General features: G+C 62.7%; 1 protein-coding gene across 1 annotated transcript; it reads right to left on the bottom strand.

The window, feature by feature from the left end:
* Window positions 1-344: 344 nt before the first annotated feature.
* On the bottom strand, window positions 345-23,938 carry SLCO4A1 (solute carrier organic anion transporter family member 4A1). Its single transcript, XM_021677785.1, has 12 exons — window positions 23,853-23,938; window positions 12,565-13,448; window positions 11,629-11,719; window positions 10,738-10,859; window positions 10,271-10,382; window positions 6,845-6,999; window positions 5,225-5,420; window positions 4,045-4,210; window positions 3,776-3,948; window positions 3,445-3,509; window positions 2,907-3,055; window positions 345-1,521 (listed from the first exon to the last, which is right to left on the bottom strand). Exons 1-12 carry the CDS (start codon window positions 23,924-23,926, stop codon window positions 1,357-1,359), a joined length of 2,352 nt encoding a protein of 783 aa, XP_021533460.1. The 5' UTR covers window positions 23,927-23,938; the 3' UTR covers window positions 345-1,356.
* Between the last annotated feature and the right edge of the window lie 3,781 nt (window positions 23,939-27,719).

Here is a 27,719-nt window from a genome sequence, read left to right as displayed (position 1 = left end):
CACATGCACACTCTTCTGCACCAACCGCTGTGTCCAGCCATCCTGGTCTGAGTCCCGACGCTCCGGGTCATTCAGGAATGCGGCAGGGAGTGGGCCCCTGAGTTGAGGACCCAGGCCCCCCAACCCCCCCAGGGGCTGGTCTCTGGAGGGAGGGGACTCTGGGGTCACAGTGGGGGAGGGGACAGGCCCACCCAGGCGGGTTCAGGGCCAAGAAAGCGCTCATCCGGGGCCAGCCTGCCACAGACTCTGAGACACAAACTCACAGAAACCCACAGGAAGGATGTACAAAACCACTGAGCTCTGCAAATTCACAGAAACAAACACATTGGACAGAGAGATAGGTTTTTAAATATTAAAATATATTTATATGCACATCATTTTAAGTGAGGACACCCGCCAACAGACATTCCACGGAAGTGCTGCCATCCTCGCGGTAGAATTCACACGTGCCTACTGAGTGCATCCCTGCGCACACCACCCTACCAGGTAAAAAACAACCCTATAAATAAGTTCATGTAAAATATTGGTCCATAAATATCTGTTTATGTGCGGTGCTCCCGTCCTGCTGCAGATCTGAGGACGGGAGGGGGAGCAGGTTAGAAAACACCGAGAGGGCGGCCCCCCGGGATGGCGCCCCTGGGCACGGCCTCACACCCCCTCCCCGACCTCCGGAGAAACACCGGAAGTTAGGCCAGGCTGGTCCACAGGACCCGGGGAGCGGAACCCGTTCGGAAGCATGGCCGGCAGACACCCCGTGGCGGGGGCCAGTGCCTTCTACTTTAATCCAGTGGTTTCAACGGTGCCACACGCAAGGCGGTGTGTGCGCACGGAGGGCGGTGGCGGGCCCCCCCCAGGCTCCCGGACGGGACGGCAACCGACAAACCTCCGGGAGCCACAGGATCCACACCAGGCCCGCAGGCGGCTTTGCGCTTTCTAGAACTAACAGCACAGTTAAGATTGCATAGACCTTTTTAAAAGCACGGCTGTTAACGTGTCCAGGGGCTCTGGGGGCCCCCGAGGAAAATTCAGTGCTACGTGGCTGTGTCCGTTCATGGAGCAGGAAGCAGGAAGGGAACGGCTGCTGGGTCTCGTTCTTCCTGAGCCGGAGACACCATCACCCTGGTCCCCAGGCCACCAGGAGGGAGGTGTGCCCATTCTCCACGTGCCTTGCTTCCACTCTCCCTGGTGTCTGAGAGTCACATGGGTCCTCCACCAGCTCAGGAACCCTCGGAATCCAGTGGGAGATTTCTGGAGGGTCCTCAGCACAGGGGTATCACAACGGGTGAGGGGTTAGCCCTTCTGGGGAGAAATCCGACAGAGTCCTCACGAAGTGCCCCTGGGCAGACGGGTGGGCCGTCAGACATCACTCCGGAGCTGGAGGGCCGAGGGAGTATCCCGGAGGTCCATGGGGTTGTCGGAGGCCGAGGACTGGCTGGGCAGAGAGGCTGCCAGGCTGTTGGGAGACTCCGAGGGGGGCTTGTACAGCATGCAGGCGGTGGCAAAGAATAGGAAACCCAGCACCTGGGGTGGGGGGAAGGAGGAGCTCGCTGGACGCACCCAGAGCCGCCCACCCAGCCCTGGTCCCCGAGGACCCCTGCTCTGGCGAGAAGACCTTCTTTCCTGCAGAACCCTAGTGTGGATACGAGTACTGTTCGTGAGGGAGGTGGAGGGCTTCATGGGCTGAAGAGCATCCCCCCAGAAGAGATGCCCCAACCCTGATGCCCAGAACCTGCAGTTGGAAATAGGTCTTTGCAGATGTCATTCAGTTCAGGAGCTTGAGATGAAATCATCCTGGATTTCGGGTGGGCCCACCTGCCATGCCGGGTGTCCTTACAGGAGCAAGGAGACCCACAGGGAGAAGGCCACGTGACCCGGGGGACAGAGATGGAGATGCAGGCCCAGGCCCTCCGGCAGGGCCCCCAGAGGGAACCGACCCTGCCACATGTGGGTTTGGGACCTCTGGCCTCTAGAGCTGAGGAAAGAATAAATATCTGTAGTGTAAGCCCCTGGGTTTGCGGTCAGCACTCAGCGCTGCGGAGGCCACCTCACCCGCAACCAGCCGCACAGACCTCACGGCCCCGCCGGGCTCCCACGCGGCCTCGGAGGACTCTGGGCACGCAAGGGCACGTCTTTACAGCTGACCCAGCGCTGACCTCCAGAGCCACAGAAATCCCTGCTCGCACCCGGCTATCTCTATGCTAAGCCGTGCAGAGACAAACCCAGGGGGCCGACGGTCCTCCATTCTTGAGGCCCTTCGAGAAAAGCTTGAGGCAAGAGGTGGAACCCCTGAGCACCCCCTCCACCCGGAGAAGGAAATCAAAACACCCTTACAGACTGGCCCTAGAATTTCATGCTATTTTGAAGGTTTTGTGCCCTTTCCTCCAATCAGGCAAAATTCAATATATAAATACTGCGCTTCTCCCCACACAACGTGAGCCAAGTGTTCCAGCAGGAGGTTTCTCCTAACGGGGTCAGGCTAAGGAAGGGGTCAGTGCCCAGGGCAAGGGAAAGCTGGAAGAAGCGGGTGTTGCTCATGCATGGATCCATCAGGCTGACCCGGCCCAGACGGGAACAGGCCCGTCGGAACCCGAGCTCACAGAAAGGAGCTGGTTTTCACTTCTGCAAAGCCTCAGCTGATGCGAGCCCCAGGGCCAACCGCCAAGCTGCAGGGTGAGGGCCCCAGCCGGTGGGGGGCCCGGGAGCGCCCGCATCGCAGCATCACGGGCCCGGCCCCGACGGCTCTAACTTGGAAAGGATGCTGCTCCTGGATGCCAGGCCACCAGGGTCCAGCGGGGGGTCTGAGCTGCGGGAAGGCCTCTGTGGGGCACCCGGGACCTGAGCTAGCTGGAGAAGATGCTCAGCTCTTTGGAGTGGCCTCTGGGGCTCCCTTGGTCCCACGCACTCACCTTGTACACCAGCCCAGTGATGAGCATGTAGCGGCTCATGGCCGAGTTCTGGTACACGAAGCAGGAGCCCCGCTGGCCACACTGGTCCTGCCAGAGCAGGCACGCCTTGTCAATCACCCAGCCGAAGGCGATGGGCCCCGGGATGGCCCCTGCAGAGAGAGGCTCAGTCAGTAGCCCCCAAGCACGGGGCAGGCGGGGTGGGCGGGCAGCGCCGAGACCCAGACCGCGCAGGTTCTCAGAAAGGTGGCATCGGTCTTCGGTGATCTCAGGGGGTGCAAAGTGGACGTCAGTGTTCCTTTCTGGGGGGCGCCTGGCGTCAGGCTGGGGGATTCCCCGTGACTTCTGACGCCCTTCGCGCTAAGGAGGAAAAGCCACCCTCTGGGCAAATCAATGACCATGGGTCCCTCTAGTGGACTATTAGGGAATGGTGCCGTTCGCCAACGTGGGCACACACTGAGGAGACACCGGCTGGGTGCCCTTGTGCAGTGAATGAACTACGCAACTGTACCACTCCACAGCGCTACCCAGTGCACAGTACCTAGAGTTCTAACCACAATCCACTGGATTCCCAGTGCAAAGGATCTCTGCCGGTCACAGACACACCTGAAATGGAAGACGGCAGCGTCAGCGTCCAGGGGAGCGCGGCCGTCCGCCAAGTCACACCCCCACACCAGCAGCCAGGTCCTGGCCAAGCCCCCGGCTGCGTCACCGCCTCCCCGGGTGACCAGCACCTCGCCAAGGCAGTTAGCGCCGTGAGGCCACAGGGCTCCAGGGGGCCCAGCACGTACCCTGCAGGATCTGCAGGGCTCCACCGCAGCGTGCTGCAAGGGAAGGCTCTGCACCAGAGCGAGACCCAGGCCCGGGCTTACCGTAACGTTGCCGTCAGCGCAGGAATGCTGCTGAGGAATGTAAAGGTAATTACAACGAATATGAAAACCAGAAGGAGGGGCTTTCTTTGACAACTTGAAGTGCATTTCCCTGCAGTAGCATGGCCAAAACCAGAGGAAAAATTCTGAGGGATACAGCTACAGTCTCGGTACACCTGAGGGGCGCAACAACACCGCTGGTTACAGGAGGGAGGGATGGGAGCCCTCCCGGGGCGGGGCGCGGACGGCACGCGGGCACCTGCCGCACCCACCTTGTGGCCGCCCGCGCCGGGCGCAGCTTCCCCGCCGCACCCCGCGTGGCAGGGGGAGTAGTACGTGAGGCTGTCGGAACCGCACACGGGGCTGTAGCGCTCGGGCCGGCAGGCGCATGGGGCGTTGCAGGCAGCCGTCAGCTCCAGGTGGCCTTCTGGAAGGACGCTGTGGGCGGGAGACAGGCGGCTGTGGGCCCGGGCCCAGCGCCAGGGGACGGGGGCAGCGCCCGGCCTCAGGACCCGGCCCCCGCGGCCACATGGGCTCCACCCGAGGCAGGTGCCCCCCGCGCGCGGGGCCGTTGGCAACTCTCACGCCACCCACACCACGCCCCGTTCTGCTCCCTGCCCGACGCGGTTACGGGAGAGGCAATGTGTGCGCAGGGCTCAGAACCCAAAGATGGCGAGAGGGCAGGCCAAAGCCCTCCGCCACGGCGCCAGCCCCTCGGGCCGCGGCTACACATTTGCACGGATCGTGTGTGCACGCACACAGCGGTGGTCACGGACACACACGCTTTCTTCTCTTTTCCACTCAAATGGGAAACACTAAACCACCATCCGGCCCCTCCAGCTTGCCCTCAGCACTGTAACCTGCGGCCGGCCCCAGGGCCAGCTGCCGCCCCCCTCCCGTGGTGGCAGGGCCCTCGTGGGCCGTGTAGCCTGTCGCCTCCCCACCAACCCCGTCAGAGGACTGCACCCCACGGCATCACTGCGCCCTGTGTGGCCGGTCAGTTCCGCAGGGAATCCCGGGAGGGGCCCGCCCGGCCCACGGGCAGGTGGCCGGCGCCTGCTTGACATATTCCCCTCTTGCCATCGGGGGGCTGCTGTTCTCACGTCCCCATGACGCGGTGACACGTGAGAGCCGACCCTGGGCCTCTTTCCATGTGCACACGTGGAGAGGAGCTGGGTGATCATGGTCTCGTTTTCAGACAAGAACCCTGGGCTCAGGGCTGAAACAGAGCCCAGGGCTTCCCAAGGGCCGACGCTGGGCTGTCTCTGAGCAACCGTGAGCCTGAGTCTTGCTGCTATGGGCCTCTCCAAACCGTGAGTGAGTCTTGCTGCTATGGGCCTCTCCAAAGAGTGCCCGAGGGCCAACCCCACCTCCCCCAGCCCCTGGGGCCACTGGTGCTCCCGACAGGTGGGCTGGGGGCCCCGCTTTGCCCAGGCGCTGCCCGGCCCTTACCTGCCGCTGTAGCTGGCCGTCACACCGGCCATGGGCACGTTGGGGCAGTGGATGAAGAACACAAAGACAGCCAGCAGGCTGGTCAGGGTGCAGAGCAGACACAGCTTGATGATGCCTGCGCCGCGGAGCTTGAACTTGTTCACAAGGAAGCCACCCAGAAATGTTCCGCCGCCACCGGCTGGCACCACCAGGTACCCTGCAGGAGAGGGAGGGGCTCAGCGCGGTCCTCAGGGCCGCAGGGGTGGGGCCCGCAACCCACGGGGTCTTCTCATCTCCACGCTACAGGTGGGGAGACTGAGGCCCAGAGCCATCCGTCTGTCCATGTGGCAGCACTTGGCTCTGACCTGAGTGCTCAGCCGCTGGACGGGGGGCCGCTGGGGGAGCATTGGTCCAGGGGCCTTCAGGAAGGACACCTGGCTGCCCAGAGGCGGAAGGACGCAGGGGCGGGCCTGGGAGGAGGAGAGCCCAATGGCCCCTGCCCGCCTGATGGGGAGGCCCCCAGGACAACGTGTCCCCTGCCCACCACAGCTCCTGCTGCGTCCAGCCGCGAGCCACATTTGGAGACACCGTGGCCAGGTGGGATGAATGGCTCCCAGGCTGTCCCAGGACAAAGTGCAGACAGGGGTGAGGGATCGGTGGGCCTGTCTCTCCAGCAATGACCAAGGCCAGCTCTGGCATGGGCCCCTTACACCTCCGGGGTGAAGCATGGGGGCCCTGGAGGATGTTTTGTGTGGCCGCTTTGGGGAAGGGGAGGCAGTTGTGGATAGAGGTCTGGGCATGTGAGGTCAGCAGAGAGGCCAGGCAAGGAGGGGTGTCTGGGGGCATTAGATAAGGGGGGATGGGGTCCCTAATCGAACCCCCACGCCCCGTGCCAGGAACAGAACCGCGAGGGCTGGGGCACAGCCTGTGCTGGCCCACGTGCTACCCACATGCACCCCACCTTCACACATGGCATTGACCCCTCTGGCCAGGATCTGCCCCACGTCTGGCATGGACCCTGTGCCTGGCATTGACCCCATGTCTGGTGACCACTCCCACACCCCTCCTGCCTGGTGGGACAGCGGCAGGAGGGTCTAAGGAGGGCCCCCTGATTCTCCTCAGGAGTCCGAGCTGCCTCTGGCCACAGAATGGCTCCGGTCAGGCAGGCCCAGGGACTCCAACCTCATGGTCCCAGGAAATCCTGGGACACCAGCCACCTGGCTCATGGGCATGGCTAAGCCCGATCATCCAGGTGCTCAGGGCGGTGCTGCCACCCAAACCTTTTCTGCAGCAAGCCAGGGACGACGAAGGCCCAGGCCCTGGGTGGGGAGCAGCACAGATGAGCTGGGCCCACCCCTGACCCTCCCAGCTAGAGCGGATCCCCACCAGGACGGGTCCACCGAGAACTGGCCAGCACGCTGTGGTCAGCGCTCCCCACCTCTCGGGGAGGACCATCGGATCCACATGGTGACATTGACAAACAGCCCCACACCTGCTCCCGGGGCCTTCCCTGCAGGACCACACGCCCAGCGAGCCCTCCCGTGTACAGCTGGACTTCTAAAAGATACTCCAAACACCCTTCCCTCATCTGAGAACTCACGAAAAGTCAGAGGACCCCCAAGATTCCGCGAGTTTTCTCACCAAACAAGGTGGCGGCTTCTGAGGCGCTCAGGCTGAACTGGGACTCCAGGAACTTGGGGCCAAAGGTGGACATGCCGGCAATGAGCGTGGCCTCGGTGGCCCCAGCCAGACAGAGCAGGATGAATGTGGGGTTTTTTAGGAGGAGCCAGATGGAGCTGGATGGGGAAGAGAGAAGAGACAGAGGGTCAGAGTGGACCAGAGCAGAGTGTGCAGAAGTGCTGTTCCCAGGGCCATGGTCCCTCCCGCCTGAGTACAAAGAGCCCCAGGTCCAGGAGGGGAGTGGAGTGGGCTGGTAAGCTGTCGTCGCTCCATATCCGTCCCAGAGAAATCAAGAGAAGGTGTGAGGCTGGGCTTCAGCTGGTGGAGAATGGGCCCCAGGAAAGACAGCTGGTAAACCAGGGAAGAGCCTTCCCCCTCTCCAGCGCGGGGAGACCCTACGGCACCGTTCAGTCACCTGGGGGGCAGCTGTGGTGACCGGCAGATGGCCTGAACCAGGAGCCGGGGGCTGGGGGAGGTGCCGTCCCCAAGTCCAGGACTGGCCAGGCCCCCGTGGAAGGGGAATGGGCACCAGGGGGTGCGGTCCCTTCTCAACCACCAGCCCTGGAGAAGGGGGGACAGAGGATCCCCTCCAAGGAGGCTCAGGCTGGGGGTGGCTGGCCCCCCAGTTTCTCTTGGTGCGTACTTGCTGGGAGTGGTGTTGCCGGGTCCTAAGGAAGGATCTTGACTTTGGCCACCTGCACCTGGCCTGCTGATTCCCCAGTGAAACTGGCCTTGCTTCCCCTCTGAGGACTGGGAGTGGGACCCCTTCATGGCCCTGGGGACACTTGGCCTCCGACCTCGCTGCAGCCAACCCTGTGAGTGTTGGGCGTGGGCTCTGGCGGCTGTTCCTCCGCGTCCCCGAGGGAGCGGCTGGGCACCGACCCTGCCCCACAACGCCTGCCCTCGGGATGAGCGCAGTTTCTTTGAGGGCCACTCGCTCTGGCTGAACTGGGGTTCTGCATCTTGTTAGGGGGTCGGGCCGAGCAGGGCTAGCGCCTGAGTGCTGGTTACACACGTGACTCTACCTGGCCGTTAAACGTCATGAGGGGCACAGAACAAACTGTCCTTACAGGGTGCTGAAGGGAGCGAGCAGAGCTGAGTGGAAAACATACAAAAATCGCAGCCACGGGGGGTCTGGCAGTAAAGACGCTCAGCCTTCGTGGGGCAGCCCGTTGCCCCACACGCGAGGCTCTGGCCGCCTGCACATCCCGATTCCCTGCGCCGTCCCCAGCCGTCCCGCCGCGGGCAGCAGGTGCCTGGACTAGCTTGTCCCCGGCCCTGGGGCTGGTGAGTGAGGTGGGCGGGGGGCAGAGTTTTCCCTGGAGCCCCAGGTCCTGGCAGGACGGACCCTCCCTCTCCTGCACTACGAAAAAGCAGATCCCGGCCATAAAGGACCACCGTCCGCCGGCCGCTGGGGGCGGCTCGGAGTAGCCCTCCTGGACTGAAATTCTCGGGTCTGCAGCTCAGAGCTGTTCTATAACTGAACAGGTGCCCCTGCCGTCCTCGGGAGCCCCGCACCATGCTTCCACGGGCGCCGCTGGTCATCCCCACGCCAGCTGGCGGATCGCAACTGCAAACACCTTCACACTCAAATGCTCTTCCTTCTCAGGTCACCGGCCGGCAACAAACTGGATTTTGAAACGTCGGAACGTGCAATGCAGCCATAATTAGCCTCTGCACCGGGACCTCGAGCTGGCAGCCGGGAGGGAGCTACGGACAGACCCTCCCCTCGGCTCGGGCGTCTCAGCCGGGGGGCGCTCAGACTCACTGCAGGTGCCATTCCCCACCCTGGTTCTCAGCAAAATTGACTTTCAGGCTTGAAGACTGAAAACAATTCTCTTTGGTTCGGTACTTGAGTCCCACGTCCAGGAAGTGAAGGAGCCGCCCCCAGCGTGGGCGCCGGCGGGCAGAGGCTCGGCTGCGCTCTGCACCTGCCCCTCCCCCGGACCTCCTCTGTCGGGCTCTCAGGTGTGGGGATGCCCTGGGCCTGGCTGGTCGCCTCCCTGGGCCCTGCTCTGACCCGCCCAGGCTTTGGGGCACTCGGCTAGGCTCGGAGAGGGGGCCACCCTCACCTGTGGCGTGCAGACTTCCGTGTTTCTTAATCCCAGACTGTAGGATGCTCTGCTAAGATCCTTGTGTTGAATTTGCTCAGAGAACTAGTTGTGATGGTAACGAGGTCATGCGCTCCAGGATTTCTTACCAACAACTGATTTGGGGAACTAAGCCTGGGCACAAACCTCCCCGCGGCCGCTGTCCCCTGACATGCTGGGGCCCTAGCGCTGTGTGCAGGGGATGGAGGTTCTGCTCCAGCTCAGGGCAGCTCCACCGTGGGTGCTGGAGAAGCTCCTGGACCCCTGGCCAGCGCGGCCCTGGGCCAGCTCAGCCTGCTCTGGGGGCACCCTCAAGAGCGGGCAGCTCTTGGTGGTATCACAGGAAGTGGGAAGCAGGAGAACAAAGCCCTAAATGGGTCCGGGGCCATCCACCCCTCCACCCTTAGCATGACAGCCATTTCCTCTGCATGAGGGAAGCAAAGCAGCGGACAGTGGACGGCATGGGGCCTTCCCTTGAGGCCACCTTTGACCCTGATCCCCCTTCACCTCCCCATGGCGAAGAAAGACAACGGGGACTCATTCCCACCTCTAACAGCCCCCGGCCCCAGGAGGCCCGTGAAACACAGCCATTCCTGGGCTCAGGCCCCAGGCTCCCGGAGGGGCAGGTGGGTGCTCAGTGAGGCCAAGGAGCCGGGTTGGTGACCCTCCATGGGAGAGGTCCCCTGTGGAGTGCCTGGTCCTGTGAAGAGGGGTGCTGGGCAGCCAGGAGCCGCCCTGGTCCCGTTTCTCTGAGACCAGAGCAGGCCAGGGATCTTTTCATCCCGATGGTGTGTGAAGACCACAAAGCCAGGCCAGGTCACACACAAAGAGAAAGAGGGGAGCACAGAAGGAGGGGCTGGTGCAGGGCTGTGAGGGCAGCGAGCCGGAGACTGTCCTGCTCCCCCCAGGGTCCCTGCTCCCAGGGTCCTCAGCCACCTCGAGGCACAGAGGGGGCTCGAGCCCAGAGTCCATGCCAGTGTCACCTTAGTGGAATGGTCAGAGGACACAGCAGAGTGAGGAGCTGGAGCCCTGGCCCCCACTGGGGCCAGCCCTCCGCAGCTCCAGCCCCAGAGGGCTCTAGCCACCGCGCCTTAGTCTCTCAGTTTTGGGGCGAGACCTGGCGTGCACTGGGCCACGGGGGAGGTTTAGGAGCTGTGCGCTGGCCACGTGGCCCTGGAGGGGTCACATGGACTCTCCTAGCCTGGGGTCAAGATCCAGGATGCGTGGGACCCCCAAGGATCTTCAGGACACAGGGACACAGGCGAGAGGCGCACACCACCCCCCATAAGGTCCTTACAGAGGCAGATCTCTGATGGTTTTCCCGAAGTCGGGGTTGCTGGCCGCCTTGTGACCACTGTCCTTCAGCTGGTGTGTTTCAGACACTCTCATGACCACGTAGCGCTGGGAGCCTGGAAGGCCGCAGATGTCAGCGGGAGCCAGGGACCGAGGGCTCTGCCTGAGGCCCCTCCCTGTTCCCAGGTCTGGGGAGGTGCCCTGGATGGAGGGCACGGGGACAGGTGGGGTATGGGGCTGCAGCATGGTGACCACTGGCCGATGACAGAGAGGAGGGGGGTGGAGAGCCCGCGGCAGGACACACCGTGGGACCAGGAGAAACGGAAGGAGGCAGAAGGGGCACGTGCTCCGGCTGCCACAAGCCCATCCTGCGTGCCTCAGACGGGGAGAAGCCACAGGGGTGGACGGTGCCCGTGGTCAGCAGGACGGGGGCCCCGCCCAGCCCAAGTGGGGAGAGAGTGACGCACCCACCTGGCAGCTGCCGGGGGTACCCGAGGATGGGGATGGCGATGAGGAAGGCGGCAGCCCCCGCGCCCAGGAAGCCCACCCACCAGGCGCCGACCCATAGCGGGCTCTCGGTGGTCAGCTCCGTCCTGTGGGGAGAGGCGTGTGGGGTCAGCGTCCTGTCCATGTGCATTCAGGGCACCTACGCCGGGCATCCATCTGCACGCTGGTCCATGAAAACCTTAGCCGGGGGTTTGGAGAGCCTCCAGGCGGGGGTGGGGGTGACTCGCTGCACAGCACGGAAGCCCGCACTCCCTCCCACACCTGCCCTCCGCGTCTCTTCCAGCTGGTGGCTCCGGGCTCATAATCTGCTTAATAAACTGGTAATCTAGTGAGTGAGGTGCCTTCCCGAGTTCTGTGAGCCGTTCTAGCAGCTTATCACGCCCAAGGACGAGGTCGCGGAACCACCGATTTGTAGCCGGGCTGGACGGAAGCTGGGGGTACCCAGCATCTGAGGCTGGCATCTGACACGGGGGGGCGGGTCTCCTGGGGCTGAGCCTTAGCCTGCGGGGTCTGCACCGACTCCGGGAAGTCTGTCAGAACTGGGTTGAATTAAGGACACCTGGCTGGAAAACCCCACACAGATGAATCGCAACGGCAGCATGAAAATCCGCTGTCTGTTCCGCAAAGGGCATCAGAGAAACGGTGACCTGCTGCCGCCTGGTCCGGGAAGCTGCCGACCCGCCAGGCTGTCCCCGCCCCCAGGCCTGCGCTCAGGGATACCACCCCCCCACCGACCCCGGGCCCCGCCAGAGCAGGCCCAGCCCCGGGCTTCCTCCCGCTTGAGGCCGGGGAGACCCCCCCGGCCTCACTGTGGGGTGCTGTCCCCCAGGGGCAGGGGGAGCCCAGGGCACTCACCGGCGGCCGATTTCTGTGTAAACGTTCAGCAGGGTGCCTCCAATCAGGTAGCCAGCAGCGGGGCCGAGGATGGCTGCCGTGTAGAAGGTCGCTGCGGAGAGAGGCAGAGCTGTGGAGGGGCCACCTGACAGGAGCCCCCCAGTCCGCACCTCTGCGCCCTCTGCCCCACGGCACTGACCCTTCAGACCAGGGTTTGCATCCGTGCAGCCTCCACTGTGTCCGAGATCTAGCTGCACTTTTTATTTTTACTTATTTATTTTATTTTGTTTTTTTAAGCAGGCTCCACCCCCAGTGGGGAGCCCAACGCAGGGCTTGAACTCACAACCTGAGATCAAGACCTGAGCCGAGATCAAGCGCCGGACGCCCAACCACCGAGCCACCCAGGCGCCCCTGCTGCGAACTTTTAAAAGGGCTTCTACAGTTTTTCTGTCAAAGCCAAACGCACGCGGCATCTGGACTCCCTCTCCCTTGAGAGAGCAAAGATCCCGAGGGCCTCGTTTTGCGGGACGAGGGTGCCTCCGCTCGGCACCACAGGCCCACCAGCGCCTCACCGGAGTGACGGGACCCCAGCGTCCCTGGGCCGGCAGCGCTCGGCGACTCAGAGCGACAGAGCCCAAGGTGCAAACGAGCAGGCCGGAGTCAGCAGACAGGGTGTGGCCAGGCCCCGGGGACGCCTGGCCTGGCAGGAGGGACTCGGGGAAGTGGGCGGCCCGAGGTTGAAACCCAGGGATCTCACTCTAAGGAAACGTGGGGATCTCCGCGGGAGCATGAGGCTCGAGCGCGGCCCCTGCGGGCCGTGGGCGGCTGGCTGACCCCAGCACCCGAGGGAGGCCCGTGCTCCCCCGCGACCTCCCCCGGGACCACCGCGCGGCCAACGAGGAAAGGCAGGTCAGCGGCGTGGACGCGCCCGCCCCGCGGCCTCAGCAGCCCACTCACCGATGTAGACAGGAGAGTAGCTGGACTTGACGTTCTCGTCCAGGTAGGTGACGCCCAGCGTGTAGAGCGGTGTGGCGCCGACGCCGTGCAGGAACTGGCTCAGCATGAAGACCAGCCGGTAGCCGGCCAGGCCCGAGGCGCTGTCCCTGCACGCCACGCTGCGGTTGGCCCGGCACGTCCCGACGCCCTCGGCCGCCTCTGCCTCGTAGGCGCCCGCGGTGAAGTGGGGCAGTGCGAACAGCAGCGAGCCAGCGCCCATGACCAGCACGCCCCAGCCCAGCCAGCGGGGCTTATGCCCGTTGCCCCCGAAGTAGCTGACGAAGGTGAGGCACAGGCAGGCGGCCGCGTCGTAGGAGCTGGCGATGAGGCCGCTCTGGTAGCTGGGCAGGTCGTAGCGGCGCTCGATGGACGTGATGACCGTGCTGACGAGGCCGTTCACCGTCATGCCCTGCAGGAAGGCCGCCACACACAGGAAGAGCAGGAAGCCCCTGGGCGTGTTGAAGGCCTGCAGGCACTTGGGCGTGAAGGCCCACCAGCCGCATGCCACGCTCTGTGGCCCGGCGGCCACGTAGTGCATCTCGGGGGGCGCCCGGCAGCCGTGCTTCTCAGCCAGCGGCGGGCACAGCGGCTGGCTGCAGGAGTCCGGGGGGCTGTGCGCGGCGGGACAGGGGGTGCCGTGGCCCGGGGGCGAGCCGAGGGACACCCGCCTGCTGGGGGGGCTGTGGCCGCACTCGCTGTCCGTGGCCGAGGGTGGGCTTGGGAAGACCAGCTGCGGCACGGAGACCAAGGGCTTGTCCCCCGTCGAGTGCTGAGGCATCTCTGTCCAGGGGGTGCTGGGGGCAGCTGTGGGAGCCGCCGAACGGTATTCCGGTGTTTGGTTTGTTCTGTGAGAAGAGCTTCTGGTTACAAAGCTTACACAGACCCTTGAACACACGGACATCTCGGCGGGAACACCCCCGCCCCCCGGCCCGCTCCCTTGGGCGCCGATGGCTCTGCTGCCTGCTCCCCAGTCTGATGGCGCTGATCTTCCCCGACCAGCCCCCTCCTGCATCCAGGGCCACACCTCCTGGACCCACACACCTGAACAAGGCCACAGTCGATGCCTGTGTGGGCCCCTGGACCACCCTGACCCACCCTGCCCCCCGCGGCCTCTGCTCGGCCGGCGTGAGCCATGCTCTCTGCCCCGTGTGGACACAGTCCCCACACTGTCCAGCCTCACACCCTTCCAGCATTCATTTTAGTCCAGGGTCTGGAGGGCAACGAGGGAGGGGGTAGAAGCAGGGTCTCGCCCCGCAGGAGGGTCACTGGGCTCGCTGCCCACGGCAGGTTTTCAAGACGTCACGACAAGACACGTGTGCAGCCACGTGGACAAGTTAAGAAGAAAGGGCACCAACACTCCCTCTGTCTGCAGCTCCCAGCCCGGCCCTGTGCCCGGAACCCCACCTGGGCCCTCGCTTCCCCCGACCCAAAGGAACTGGGCTGGGGTCAGGTAATCCTGCCTCCCGAGGCTCCCAGGGCCCCCTGCACACCCCCAACCCCCAGCCACCTCAGCTGTGAGGGTGTTGGGACACGGTGCCCTTAGAGAGGTGACTAAGATCGTCAGCGTGGGCCCCAGTTGGCTGTGACTGGGGTCGTAGAGAAAGGGGAGACCTGGACACGGGTGGACAGCACATGAGAACACGGTCCACCTGCAAGGAAAGAGGCCTGGAGCAGGTCGTGGCCACACCTCCCTCTCAGGCACCGCTCCCAGAACTAAGACAATCAAGGCCTGGTGTTTCAGCCGTGGGTCTGTGGTCCTTCGTGTGGCAGCCCCAGGACACTGATATACCCTTCACCCTTTGGGTTGGGCCACTTCATATTCAGAGGTTCCCGGCGGGTCTGAAGCCTGGCTGTTTCCGGGAGCCGGGAGCCTCAGGCCGTGGGGGGCACAGAAACACCCCCGGCTCGTGCTCTGAGGCTTGGGGAGCTGCCTGCTGGCCTCGCCCAGGGCTGGGGCCCCGTTAGTGGTGACTCGGGACCCCGAAGTGTCCTCAGATCCAGGTTCACCAGGCCACGGGGACTCCCTGCCCCCCACCATGCACAGAGCCCATGGTGTCGGGTGGACGCTGGGAGAGGCTCCTGCCATCCGATTCTGTCGGCAGCCGCCGAGTATGGAGTACGGCTTTGTTGGGCCCGGCACGGGGGGCCTGGAGGGGGTTGAATGGGAGTCTCCCCAAAAAGACGGGTACACCCAGACACTGAGTGTGACCGTATTCGGAAGAAGTGTCTTTGCCGATGTGATTAATGGTTTGAGATGAGGTCATCTGTTGAGGTGGGTCCTAATCCAGCGACAAGTGTCCGTAGAAGACAAGACACAGGGAAGGTACGTGAAGCCACAAGGAAGCGCGGGGGTTGGGCGGCAAGGAGCTGGAAGAGGCGGGAAGGGCCCTCACTGGAGCCTCCAGAGGGAGCACAGCCCCGCGGACACCTGATTTCAGACTCTGGCCTGCAGAGCTGGGAGAGAATAAAGTTCTGTGGCTTTAAGCCCCCGGTTTACGGAGCTTTGTTAAGGTAGCCGTGGGAAAGTCACCAGCCCCTGGGGATGCCAAGAGCTGTCACGTGTGGCCTGGTTTTCAGGGGGCCACAGGCCTGAGGGGAGGTGGCCACCGAGCTTAATAGACACCTCGGAGCCCGCGTGTGCGTCACGGCTGTCCTCACCAACACCGTAGTGAAAGAACTGTGACTGGTCACGTGGCATTCGCGTCCGGAGCTGGCTGCTCACCGTGGGCACGGGTGCCCCCAGGCTCTCTGCAGCCGAGCGCCAAGGCTGTGCATGTCTGGCAAAATTCCACGGCAGTCAGCCCCATGTGGCCGCAAGGCCCGGCTCGCATACGAGCAGAGCTGGGAGGGCCAGCTCCTGCAAGAAGCCCTAGTGGACAGGCAGCTCCTCACGCACGTGGCCCAGCGCTGGAACCGGCAGTCACGGAGGCCGCCTCCCGCACACGCCGACGCCCGCGCCCGGCAGAGCCTCGCAGAACACAGCCACCAGCGCGAGCCCTGGCACCTCCCAGCCCCACAGCTCAGACGGGCTGCCGAAACAGCACACCGAGAAACACCACAAAGCCTCGACATTACCCCAAATTCCAAGGTCCAGAGGCTACCCTGTGCTGACTGGCGTCACGGTGTGTTTTCCTCTAGACGCGTGCACACATGTACACACACGTGTGCGTGCAGATCAACATGCGCACACATAGCTATCTGCGTCTTTGCACACATAAACACCTGCTCACACATAAACCACACACACGATGCAGGACCATTGGCTGGGACAGGCCCTAAAGCACAGGAACCTCAACCGGGCCAGGGGCCACAGGGGTCACGGGGGCCACGGGGAGCTCAGGAAGGCCCCCAGCAGCCTGCGGGGCATGAAAGGTCAGTACCGGGCCCTTGGGAATGCTTCCTGGGTCAGTATCCCCCGTAAGTCCTCGGGAATGCTTCATGGGTCAGTATCCCCCGTAAGTGATCTCGACACCAGCCGCCATCAGACACCTGCTCCCTCCGCTCTGGGCTTGCCTCGCATGCTGGGCTGTGACCCTTGGCCCCACCTCTGCAGGAGAGATGCAGGGGCAGGTGACGGAGGGTGGGGCCCACGGCAGGGCTCGGGAGGTGGCCGGATAGCTAGCATTTGTGATTAGGGACGGCCACGAGGGAAGAGCTCTCCCTTTTGAAACCGAAAGCCACAGGAAAACACCAACGTGCAGCTCCAGGTCAGTGGCGAAGTTTTCCCAGAACCGACAGCTATGGATCTTGGACATGAATATATAAAGCTCAAGCCAAGTCATACGCATCACATTATTTAAATTAGCAAATTGAAAATCCAATCTGGGGTATTATTAGCCAGATGACCCACTGGTGGCCGCTGCCTGCACATAAGAATCGAACGGCAGCACTCAGAGCCGTGGGGCCACGAGCCTCCTCCAGGGAGGCCTCCTCCAGCGGCTCCCGTCAGGAGCCTGACTGCTCCCGCCCCCAGGCAGGTCAGCTCGCTCTGACAGAGCCTCTGCAAACTTTTCTTACGCCTGGAGTTCTGCCCCAGTTTTCCTGCACTGTCTGGAAGGCTCTCACCCTCACCAAGGCTCTTGATCAGACATGGGGAGGCTGGCCCTCCCGGGGCTACCCTGTAGGGAAGCAGGGTGCTGTGCCTGGAATCGTCCCCTCCGTCCGCAGGCCGGCGGCTGGGGCCTGAGTGAGTCTAGGGACCTGTGACACCTGGAGTCTCCCAGCCACCAGGATGGTCCTGAGTATCGTGGGACTTCCAGAGGACATTTCCGAGTTTGCACCAGGATCTGGGCAGATCTGGGCACCAGTATGTGCGTGGAGCGCCAGAGACGGCTCTGGACGTGGATGAGCAGATGGTTGTGCCGAGCTGGGTCTGAAGTGAAAGGACGCTGTGTGTGCCCGAGGATCGCCACCTCACCATAGAGGCCTGCGGTGGGACCCGCCTGCGGGGGAACCAGCAACAATGCAGGGGAGCATCGTGGCCGGCCTGGCCGAGCCCAGAGAGCAGGTTGGATGGGCACAGAGCTGCCCTGTCTCAGTCTCCTGCTCATCAGCTCCCTTGTGGGCAAGGGATCCCTGCTGGGATATGGGGGTGTGACCCAGGTCGCTGACGGACAGTTTCTTTCCAGGATCTGCTCCCAAGATGGGCAGAGCTGACACCCAGTGTGGTCAGTGTGGTCAGCTGGGAGGAGGTGACTTCCCGGCTGCCCTTCCTGCCGGCCGCCCAGGCAGCATCGGCTGACCCACATTAAGGCCAGGCCACCGGCTCTGTGGCCACTGCCTTTAGTTTGTATCTTAGGCCCCCGCGGGCAAGCCGGGGAGAAGGTGGCAGGGGCTGGAGGACCCAGTGGCGCACCACATGGAGGGGAACTAGCCCCCCCGAGGAGGACCGGGCACCATGGTCCTTCCTCCTGGAGCCCTGTGAGCATGTCCACCAGGAACTGGTCTGAACAAAATGTGTCTGCTTTCTACCTGCTGAGGAGGCCAGACTGCAGAGCGGAGGCACGGGCACTTTCCGTGGGGGCCGACATCCCGTTCAGCTGATGCTGAGGTGCTGAGCGGTACTGGAGCAGGGGGGCCGGCAACACAGCCGGACAGCAGAGGACAGGAGCTCCTGGGAGGCGGGAGGCGGGCCAATGGGGACCCGAGGAGCAGAGAGAGCGCTTGGCAGGAGGGACAGGCCGAGAGGCCGCCCCCACCCCTTGGGGGCTCCAGGTGCCATCCACAGGTATCCTCACCCAAGAGACCCCCAGGGCCTCTCACTCCTGGCAGCCCCTCCCCCTCCTCCACCCAGAGCTACGGTCTGATGCAGCATGATGGCGGACTCCCCCTGTCAGTCTGGTGGGCCAGGAGGTGCCCCATCGGCCAAGCATTCCATGTGTGTCTGCAAGGGTGTTTCTAGAGAAGATTAGTATTTGGATTCATGGACTCAATGCAGGTGGGCCTCATCCGAACAGTTGAATGCCTGAATAGAGCAAAAGGGCTAACCCTTCGCTGAATTTCTCTGCCTGGCTACCTTTGAACTAGGACGTCATTCTTCCCAGTTCTTGAGCCCCACCCTGCCAGTGGAACCACACCCTTACCTCTCCTCTCCCAGGTTTCCAGCTCGACGACTGCAGACTTGGGAACTTGCCAAGCTCCATAATTGCATGGGCTGAGTTCCTAATAATAAATCTTTATCTTATATATAATATATAATATATAAATATGCATATTTATATATAACATATAAGTAATATATATAAAGATACACGTAAAGATATAAAATATGTATAAAGCTATTAATATATATATTTCCTCTTGACTGTTTCTCTGGAGAACCCTGAGTCATGCAGCAGGTAATTCCACACAACACCTGCTGTCTGCAAGGCCCGTGACTGGGCACTGGGGTTTGGGGACCTCCAGGACACGGTCCTATCCGGGAGGAGCACCAAGCCCCCTATGCCTGGGGAGGTCACGTTAGCATCAGCTGCAAATGGCCCCAGCTCCAAATGAGAACTGCAGAGGTGAGAGGCGTGCAGCTTGGAGCTGGCCTGCAGGGGCCCCAGGAGGGCTTCGGGGCCAGGGCACCTGGCAGGGCGCCTGCCACCATCACCGTTCGTAAGCATTCTGTGGGCCTGGTCGTGGCTGAGCCCTCAGCCATGCACACGTGTCAGGGGCCGGGGCCTCCCACCACGGAGCCAGGGGTGCGGGAGTGCCAGCAGCAGGAACGAGCCCCCTCCCCTGTGATTAGAGTGGATTGGGGGCTCTGTCTGGGGTGCCCGCTCACACACTGGGCAGCCCCTCCCTGCTGCTTTGTGGCCTTTGCCCTCGTGGGGAAACAATGAGGCTGTGAGCTCCTCTGCGGAGGCCCTGGATGGCTTCCCAGGCCCGAAAGACGCAGACCGCGCATCCTCCTGCCCAGGGAGCCCGCTGTTGCGGGGACCTTATCCCACCCTCCAGGCCTGTCCCCGGTCCTTGGGAGTCTCCCCCCCATGGCCAGGAGTCCTCCGTCTGTTCCCGCAGGGAGAGGAGCCCTTCAGGATTAGCGGGGAGGTTAATATGTACCCTGGAGTCTCCAGCCAGATGCTCTGCACCTGGGGCTGTGGTGGGAGGGGCAAGGGCGTGCGTGTGCACGTGTGTGTGGTGTGTGTGTGTGTGTGTGTGTGTGCACGTGCGTGCTCACTCAGGAGGAGACCACAGGTCTATTGGCCTGGCCGTCAGCCGCACTTCTCGGAGTCTGAGCCCCTAGGCTGCAAGAAATCCAGGGCCCACTTCCTCCTCCCCCACCCCACCAGAGGCCCCCAACAGCTGCGGCATGAGAAGCCAGTGGCCCCCGTGGGTGGCTCGCCATAGCCCCGTCCCCGAGAGCTGGGCCCTAGTCTCAGTCCAGGGCTGCCCACCTCTGTACCCCTTAGATGCTCGCGCAGGGCTGTCTGCAGACCTAGCGGGGGGAGGGGCACAGGGTCACCCAGCACCACGACGTCTGGTCCTCCTCTGCCTGGCTCCCGGGACACTCTGGCTCTGGCCCAGCAAACGCCCCCAGGGGGGCCCGAGGGTGACTAGTGCCCTTCCACGTTAGGGCCGGGGTGCTCCCAGGCTCCATCCTGAGCCCCGCTCGCTGGGGATGTGGCAGCTGGGGGCACATACAGGTTTCGTTTCTGCTTCCTCTCTATGCTCCAGCCAGTAGGTCCCCCTCTTCCTGCACCTGGTTGCTCTGAGGTTGACAGCCAAGCCCATGTCACCATGATGTGCCACACACCGCATGGCAGCCCTGCCTGAGCTCCCGCTCCATGGGTCCCCACCCTGTCCTCTGCCCTTCTCTCGCCCTTGCCCCCTCACACCCTGGATGCTTCCTCTACCCCGCCTGTGACCCTGGGTCCTTCCCCAACCCCTCCCCGTGACCCCGGGTCCTCCTCCCGCCCCGTGACCCTGGGTCCTTGCCCCCCGTGACCCTGGGTCCTCCCCTGCCCCGTGACCCTGGGTCCTTCCCTCCGTGACCCATGGAGGTCTTTCAGACAGCCCTCTTCTCTTGCCTCCTAGGTCCATGGTGGTGTCTCTTCCTCTGACTGAGGGAGTGGAGGGAGCTTTCACTTGTTGAAGATGGGGCTCAAAGCTATTTATAGAGCAGACACCGGGTGGCAGGATCTGGGGTGGCTGCAGCAGTGCCTGCTCCCCCACCGAATTTGCATACCTGGTGACCATGCACAAGTGAGTGGGCAGGAAGCTGGCCACTTTGCATGGAAGCCAACAATGGACTGTCTGATAGAGAGCCAGAGGACCCGTCCCTTGGGGGGTACTCTGCTGGGACTCTCTGCTCCCCACCCGGCTCCACCAGCAGGCAGACGTGTGGGGAGGGCAGGATGGACACAGAGAGGCGAGTACAAGTTTACTTGTCTTCCCAACCCGTAACATTTGATCCATGGAGGGGACAGAGAGAGGCTCTTGCAGCCAGGCGCTGTTCCCACCTCGGGCAGGTGGTGGGCCTCTCTGCATTTCTCCCCTCCAACAAAAGTGTGCCATCATGGGGAGGAGAGAGTGAGCCCCTCTCCTCCTAGTGGGTTCATGAAAAATGAAGACCTGCAGCAGGGCCCTCACAGGGTTTGGAGGTGCTGGGGCATTGGCTCTGTCCCATAATGGGCCTGTCTGGGCACAGGCGGGGTCAGCCAGGTCCAGGTGGCCTCGTAGGCCCGTGGGTCCAAGCACCAGCCCCAGGGCATCTGCTGAGAGGCAGACCACCATGACGAAATGCACGGACCGCACATAAGCTTGGGGTGGGAATGGGGTGCCACTCAGCCCAGCTGATCCCAAGCCCTAAAAGGCATTGGGCCAAGGAGCAACACCTTGGGTACCCCCAAGGCTTCCTGGAGAAAAAGGTGGCCCCCTTGGTGGAGAGGACGTGTGAGATGTTCCCCGGCCCAGGAGCCTGTGATTCTCCGGACCCTGTGCTTGGTCCTCAGTGGGCCTCGCCTGGTTGCGCTGTGAGCAGCTTTTGCAAAAGGCACGTGGTTTGTGAAAAGTGTCCACCCGCCCCCAGAAATGTGGTTCGAGAGGCTAATTCTGTGTCATCCTGGTGGGAGGGGGCTGCATCATGGCCACCAAGGGGAAATGAGGGGTGTCTGAGGACAGCAGGCTAAGGGCTGCAGCAGGAAGAGTCCCCATGACCAGCCAAGGAGGGGAGGTGACCCAGGGCCCAGCAGGCCAGTTTTTTCCCCTGCTAACAGGACCCAGGGTCCACCCACAACACAAGAGCCCTGGTCACCAGAGACGGAGCTGGTGCCTCCTTCCCGCTTACAGGGGTGGGGTCCTGATGGGCCTGTTGATTACCTGCCATGGTGGAGACTGGGTCCTGCCCTAAAGTGGGCTCCCACATGCCACCCTCATGCTGAAGCCAGACAAGCAGCTCAATGTCCCAGAACAAAAGCAGCTGGGAGGTTCTGAGGATTATTGTATATCCCCTTCCAAAAGCAGACAATGGGCTCTTTGCCACGCCTGAAAACAGGAGGCCACGTGGCTCAGGAGGGAATATTTCTGTGGTCTCTGTCCACAACGGAGAAAGCAGAAGTATGGCCGGGCGAGCCCTCTGGGTACCTGCTGGGCTAGCTGCCCCACTCCCTTCTGACCATGAGCACCAGGCCGGGTTCCACTACCTGCCCATGACCCACGGGGAGGCCTTGGGGACCAAAACTGCCACAGTCAGCGTGAGTGCACAAAGCTATGAATTGATACTTGTTCAGCAGTGCTGACCTGGGAACTGTATTAACACTCTCGGAGACTTCTAGATTGTTTGGAAGCCAGACCGAGACCCGGAGGTCAGGCTGCAGAGGCGGCTTGTCAAGGCAAGGGTCCATTGGAGACCAGGGAGAGCCAGACTCTGAGTGGAGTTACTCAGAATTGGGTGCTCTGACAAGGACAGAACATCAGCCCCAAGACCTCCATTCACTGGGCCATCATCAAGCCCAACCCCCAGGCTCCCAGCTCCCTCACCACGGAGGTGGGAGGGACTTGGTTGGGACCTGCTCAGAGACTGGCTTGAGGGGCCACACCCAGGGCAGACTAGGCCATGGCCACCCAGGAGGGAAGCAGCCCCATAAAAAATGTCCAGGTAGTGTCCACCAGCCCTGCCCAGCAGGAAGCAGGACTGAGGCGGGGCAGCCATGGGGGTCTGACCCAGAGGACCTTCTGTGCTCTCCCTGCGCAACCTGGGAAAGCGGGCTCGCTCTGTGAGAGGCCCCCTCCCCGCATCCCGTGGGCATTGGCTCCCCCCGCCAACTGCCCCAGTCCCCTTAGCCGTCGGCCCATCTGTTGCGACACTGCTCTGTGTCAGGCCTGGCTCACCTGGGTTGTCTTCTCCCTACCAGGAACAGAGCTGCAAAATGTCTGCAGTCACCCAAAGCTCCACCACATACTAGCTGTGTGCCCACAGGCAAGTCACCGAACCGCCTAGTGCCTTGGTTTACTCCCCTATAACTTGGGAGACACAGCAGCGACCTCACACGTTGTTGCCAGGCTTGCCTGAGATAATGCTCAAAGCACTTAGCTTGGGGCCGGGGCGTTCTACCTGCTCCGTGAGCAGGTCCTCCTCTGCTCCTACTATTGGTACCCTCGGGGTCCCACACTGGCCCGCTAACACCAGAGGCTTCCTCTCCTCTGAACCCCGTGAGGCCCCACTCTGCACTGAAAGAAATGTCACAGCAGGACCTGTTCTGGGTTCACTGAGTAGGGCCAGTTTCTGATTAGGCAGAGGGAACCCAGGCCCCAAATATCACAGGGAGACACAGCGACTGGGAAGCTGGTTCCTTCAGGTGGAAAACTACTGAGGCTCCCCCGCGCCTCCGCCTCCGGAGAGGAACAGGCCCCGCCACCAAGTCCCCCTGCGCACGAGGGAGCGCGTGCGCTCTGCCTGTCTCTGCCCTCGTGGCGCTGACCCCCGCAGGGCCCCAGCGGGCCTCTCTCCACTCCGGTCGCGCTGCCGGCTCCCGTGTCAAAGGTGGAAGCCCAGCGTCTGCCTCCGGTGTCCGGGTCTGCGGCCAAGCGTGCCCATCGGGCGCTGAAAGCGGGTCCGCATCCTCGTTTCCATCCTCCCCGGCCCTCTGCCCTCACCGGGGCGCTGGGGTCCCCCAGTCCCGCTCCGCACCGGCTGCCTGCGGTGGCGCTGGGAGAGGGGCCAGCCGGCGTGGGTCCGGCTGGGGACCAGCCCCACGCGCCCGCCCCAAAGCCCCGCGAGCGGGGAAGTCTCCGCCCGCGACCCTGCCCCCAGGTGTCCGAAGCACAGGGGCGTGAACAAAGCCCGGCTGCCCGCGAGAAACTTCTGTGCTTGACTATTTCCTCCTGGCCTCCGCCGCAGCCGGATCCGCCACAGGTGGAGGGCCGGCCGCCACTGGGCACCCCGGGGAGGCGCGTCTGTCCCTGCCCTGACCAGCGGGGCCTGCGCCTGCGTGCGCGCCTAGCCACCTGCCCTGGACACCAGCCCCGCCGCTCCGTCCCTGCCCTCCCTCCCGGTCGCCCGCCTCCTCCTGGGCAGCTGGCAGCGACGGGCGCGTCTGCCTCGGATTTCCCAGAGGCAGCCGGGCCGTGGGGCGCACCGCCCGTGCCCGGCGTCCGGCCCTGCCGGCGCCACCCGGAGCCCGCCGGCCCCAGCCCGGCGTCCTTGGGCACCTGCCGCGCTCCTGACGTCAGCAGTCCGGGGCCCGCGCGCTCGGGCGGCGCCCCACGATGGCGCCCCGAACTCCGCGCCCGCCCCCCCCCCCCCCCCCCCGCCGAGCACTCACCTTCCCGACACCCGACCGTCGCGCTGCGTCCCGCGCTCTAGCGGCTGCTCGCGGCCGGCCCCAGCTCCATTCATCCCCTCCCGGGCCCGCCCGGCCCCAGAGCGACCGCCGGCCCCACCTACCCCGGCCAATGGCTGCGCCGCGCTGGCTGCGCCCGCCCCGCGCCCCGGGCCCGCCCCCTGAAGTGACAGCCGCGGGAGCGCGCGGCGGGGGCGGGGCGGAGCGGAGACCGCGGTGCCTCTCCCGCCCCCGGGTCGCCGTGGCACCCCAGCCCAGCGCGCCTGCCCCTGACGGATCCCTCCCCAGCCCCAAGAGACTCGGCACCCCCGAGCTGCAGGCCAGAAACCCAGAGCGGGGCGGTGAAGTCCCCAGGCCCTGTGGCGACTGGTCTCTGACTCAGAAGGCCGCTGGCGTGTGGGACGGGGGCTGTGGCAGAGGCCCTGAGAGGAAGTGAAGTTTCCTGCCCAACCCTTCGGAAAGGCCACCCGTGGCCGGTGGGAGCCGGGCCGGGGCGCTGGTAGGCTGGCTTTGGCCTGGGCTGCGGGCGGGTGTGGGCCTCCTTGGTGCCTCCTGGGGCCCTGGGGGAATTGGGGAGGATGTCGGTTAGGGGCTCACCCTGGCTCATGGTGAGGCCAGCACCCTCACCTGGGGAATCCAGCCTTCTCTCTAGAATGATCCTCTTTCTGCCATGGGCACCGTCAGGAAGGAGTGAGGGGCTTTTCTGCCACATGGCCACCAAAAGGAGGGCCTGTTGGCATTCCACCACTGTTCTCCCCTGTGTGACCCCGAACACATTGCTTAATCTCTCTGAGTCTAGTTACATCATCTATAAAACGGGGCTGATGACAACACTTCCTCAGAGGTCCCTGAACGCCGTAGGGATGAGGCAGGGGATGGGGATGAGACCGAGGGGTTGCCAAGTTAGTACAGTAACAGCAGATCACACTGACACCCCACAGTTTTTCCTTTTTAGTTTTCACAAAATGAATTCATTTTAAAAGAATGGGGCACCATTAAAAAAAGGGGGTGCCTGGGGGGCTCCGTCGGTTAAGCAACCAGTTCTTGATTCGGCTCAAGGTCATGATCTCAGGGTCATGAGATCAAGCCCTGCATTGGGCTCCTCACTGAGCATGGAGCCTGCTTGGCATTCTCTTTCCCTCTCTCTCTGCCCCTCCACCCTGCTCGTGCAAGTGCGTGCGCTCTCTCTCTCAAAATAAAGAAAGAAAGAAAAGGAAAGGAAAGAAAAGAAGTCTACAAATGTCAACCATGTGTGTTTAAGTCCTGACGTCCGTTGGGTAAGGGAGAAATGACCAAAGCATGACCTGGGGCTGGTGGGGGAGCACACACAGAGCCTTAGGCCCACACAGCCACTGAGGAGGCGTGGGGCTGACTTCTTCCTGTGGGGGCTGGGGAGGGGCGGTGCTGGGGCTCATGGACGAACCCACATTTGCACAGTTATTTACGAAATGCTCTGCCTTCAGAGGGCCGGCTTCTGCCCACTCGTGCCAGGCCCCGGGGGTCCCTGGTCTTGTCCTTGCCTCCATGCAAACATCCACACCTGGAAGCTGGGGCGAGGTCTGCCCACTCCTGGAATATCAGCCTCCACTCCTGGCCCCACCGCGTAAGAGGAGAAACTACCAACAGTGTTCCCAGGAGGAGAAGTTCTCTCTGAGGATGAGGAACTAGCGGGAGGACCTCACTGGTCTGCCTGGGAAAGGAGGCTGCTGGAGGGAGAGCATGCTCTTCTGAAGAGAGGCTGGTGAGCTGCTCTGCAGACCTGGCCTCGGGGTGGAGCCCGCTGGGAGCAGCATTTCCCAGTGGACCTGACTGGAGATGCCTTTGGTAGGTAGTGAGCTCCCTGTCATGGGAAGTGTGTGAACAGAGTTGGCTGATCTTCTGATAGTGATGGCATGAGAGCATTTCAAGTGTCAGAAGCAGCATTGGACTTACTGTTTCCAAACTTCATTTTGGATTTTATTCCTGGAGACTGTTATTTACACAATGTTTTTCCTTCGGACAATTCATGTATTTTACTAAAACAGTACATTTCTTTTTAAAAAGGTAAATCCGTGTCTTTATCCTAGAGAGGCTAGCATCAACATGGATAAAGGAAAACAGAAAGCGGTGTTCACTTCTAGCCAAAGACTACTGCCTGCAGAGAGCTCTGGGCCTCGGACCTGCTCCCTCTTTGTTTGCCAAAGGGCTGCTGTCAGTCACTAAGGGGCAGGAGACCATCTCCGGACCCGACTGGCAGGTGGGAGGAGGAGGGAGGAAAGGCCTGGCTCCCGCCGTGATTCCCTGCTGTTTGCTATTTTGTCTGGGCCCTGTCTCCATCCATGGCCCACTCAACGGGGCCTTCGTCCACCTCTGGGAGGCGCTGGCCCCCAGCGAGCCTGGGCTCACGGCCCTTCCCTGTCCGTACCACCAGACTGAGGGCTCTCCACCGGGGATCCTCTCGAGGCTCTTGTCCACAGGCACAATTTAAAAGGTAAATCAGGAGCAAACATTTCAGGCATATTAATGCAAAATGCAGGCCTTGGTTCTCAAAAGCTAACCAGTGTCTAGGCACCTCCAGAGGCCCCTGGGAGCACCTGTGTGCCCGAGACCCCACCCCGTGCAGCTTGCCCATAGGGACGGGGTGGTGCCTTGGGGTGGCTGCTGGCCCAGACTCCAGGCCCCTAGCGCTGTGGGCGTGGCTGTCACCCGGGTAGCCACCCCACCCTTCGTCCTGCGGTGGAGGGATTCGGAGAGGTAGTGGGGAGGCTGGCAAGAGGTCACCCACAGAACCCAGCAGCCTTTGAGAACAAGGGCAACCTGATAAAGTGCCCTGGAACATTCTGAACTCAATAACGTCTATCCTGGCAGGGTTTTGTCTGGGGCAGAAATAATTAAAAGGAAAAGAAAGAAAGAGCCCAAGTTCCGCCGGCTCCCCTGTGGTCCTGCGGGGGACGCCCAGCTGCATGTCAGGGCACCTCCAGGAGACTCTGAACGGGCCAGGTGCATGTTTATGGCCAATCATTCTCCTCTGATATCATCTCTGGAGGCACCCCAAAGCACTGAAATGTGCAGGCTTCTGCTGTCACACCGTCTCTCCGTGGACGTCTGCTGGCTTTCTGCACATCTCACGTCCAGGAGAGACGTCTCCTCCTGAGATCAGAAGCAAAGAGAGAGAAACTCTCTCCAGGTCTTGGGACAAGTTAATGGCCAAACTGGAAGTACCTCCGACACTCCACAGGTGGACAGATGAGGCGCCATGTTCTTTCTAGAGGCCACCAACAAACCGGTCACTGCTTAGAGATACTGGTGATAGAGATGAGGGTCTGGGTGGAGAAAGATGGACCACACAGCCCTGAGCTCTGAGGACCTCATCTGAGGACACGTGGGGCACCCTAAGTTCCAGGAAAGGCAGGCCCAACAGAGTGGGGGGGCCCCCTCTGTGCCAGCGGCTCTGTAGCTCAGGAGCTTCAGGAGTTGCAGGGAGACAGGGGCTGGCCCCCAGTGCCCACGGAGCCCAGCCCTCATCCAGACCCAGGGCCCGGCTGCCCAGCAGTTCCCTAGAAGGATCATTTGACTTTCATCAGGATCCACTTTCTGCACTCGCTTCTATAAGGAGACAACTGTGTTTGCCAGCTGGAGGGCACCCAGAACTGCCCGGGCCTGCCCAGGGCCTACCCCGCTGGGCTGGGGTGGAGGTGGGGTCAGAAGGTCCATTTGGCAGAGCCCTCCCGTTCCGGAATGGGAACTGCTGGGAGCTTCACAGGTATGCATGCAGGGCCCTCCGACGTGGCCCGAGAGGGTCAGGCCTTCCAGCTTGCTCTTACCCCGACCCACGGAATACCCGTCACTCCTGAATCCTGTCCCTGCCTT

This window comes from Neomonachus schauinslandi, chromosome 10 (genome assembly GCF_002201575.2).
Source record: "Neomonachus schauinslandi chromosome 10, ASM220157v2, whole genome shotgun sequence".
Classification (NCBI taxonomy): domain Eukaryota; kingdom Metazoa; phylum Chordata; class Mammalia; order Carnivora; family Phocidae; genus Neomonachus; species Neomonachus schauinslandi.
Note: the sequence above shows the minus strand (reverse complement) of the source record. Positions and strands in the feature narration are given on the sequence as shown.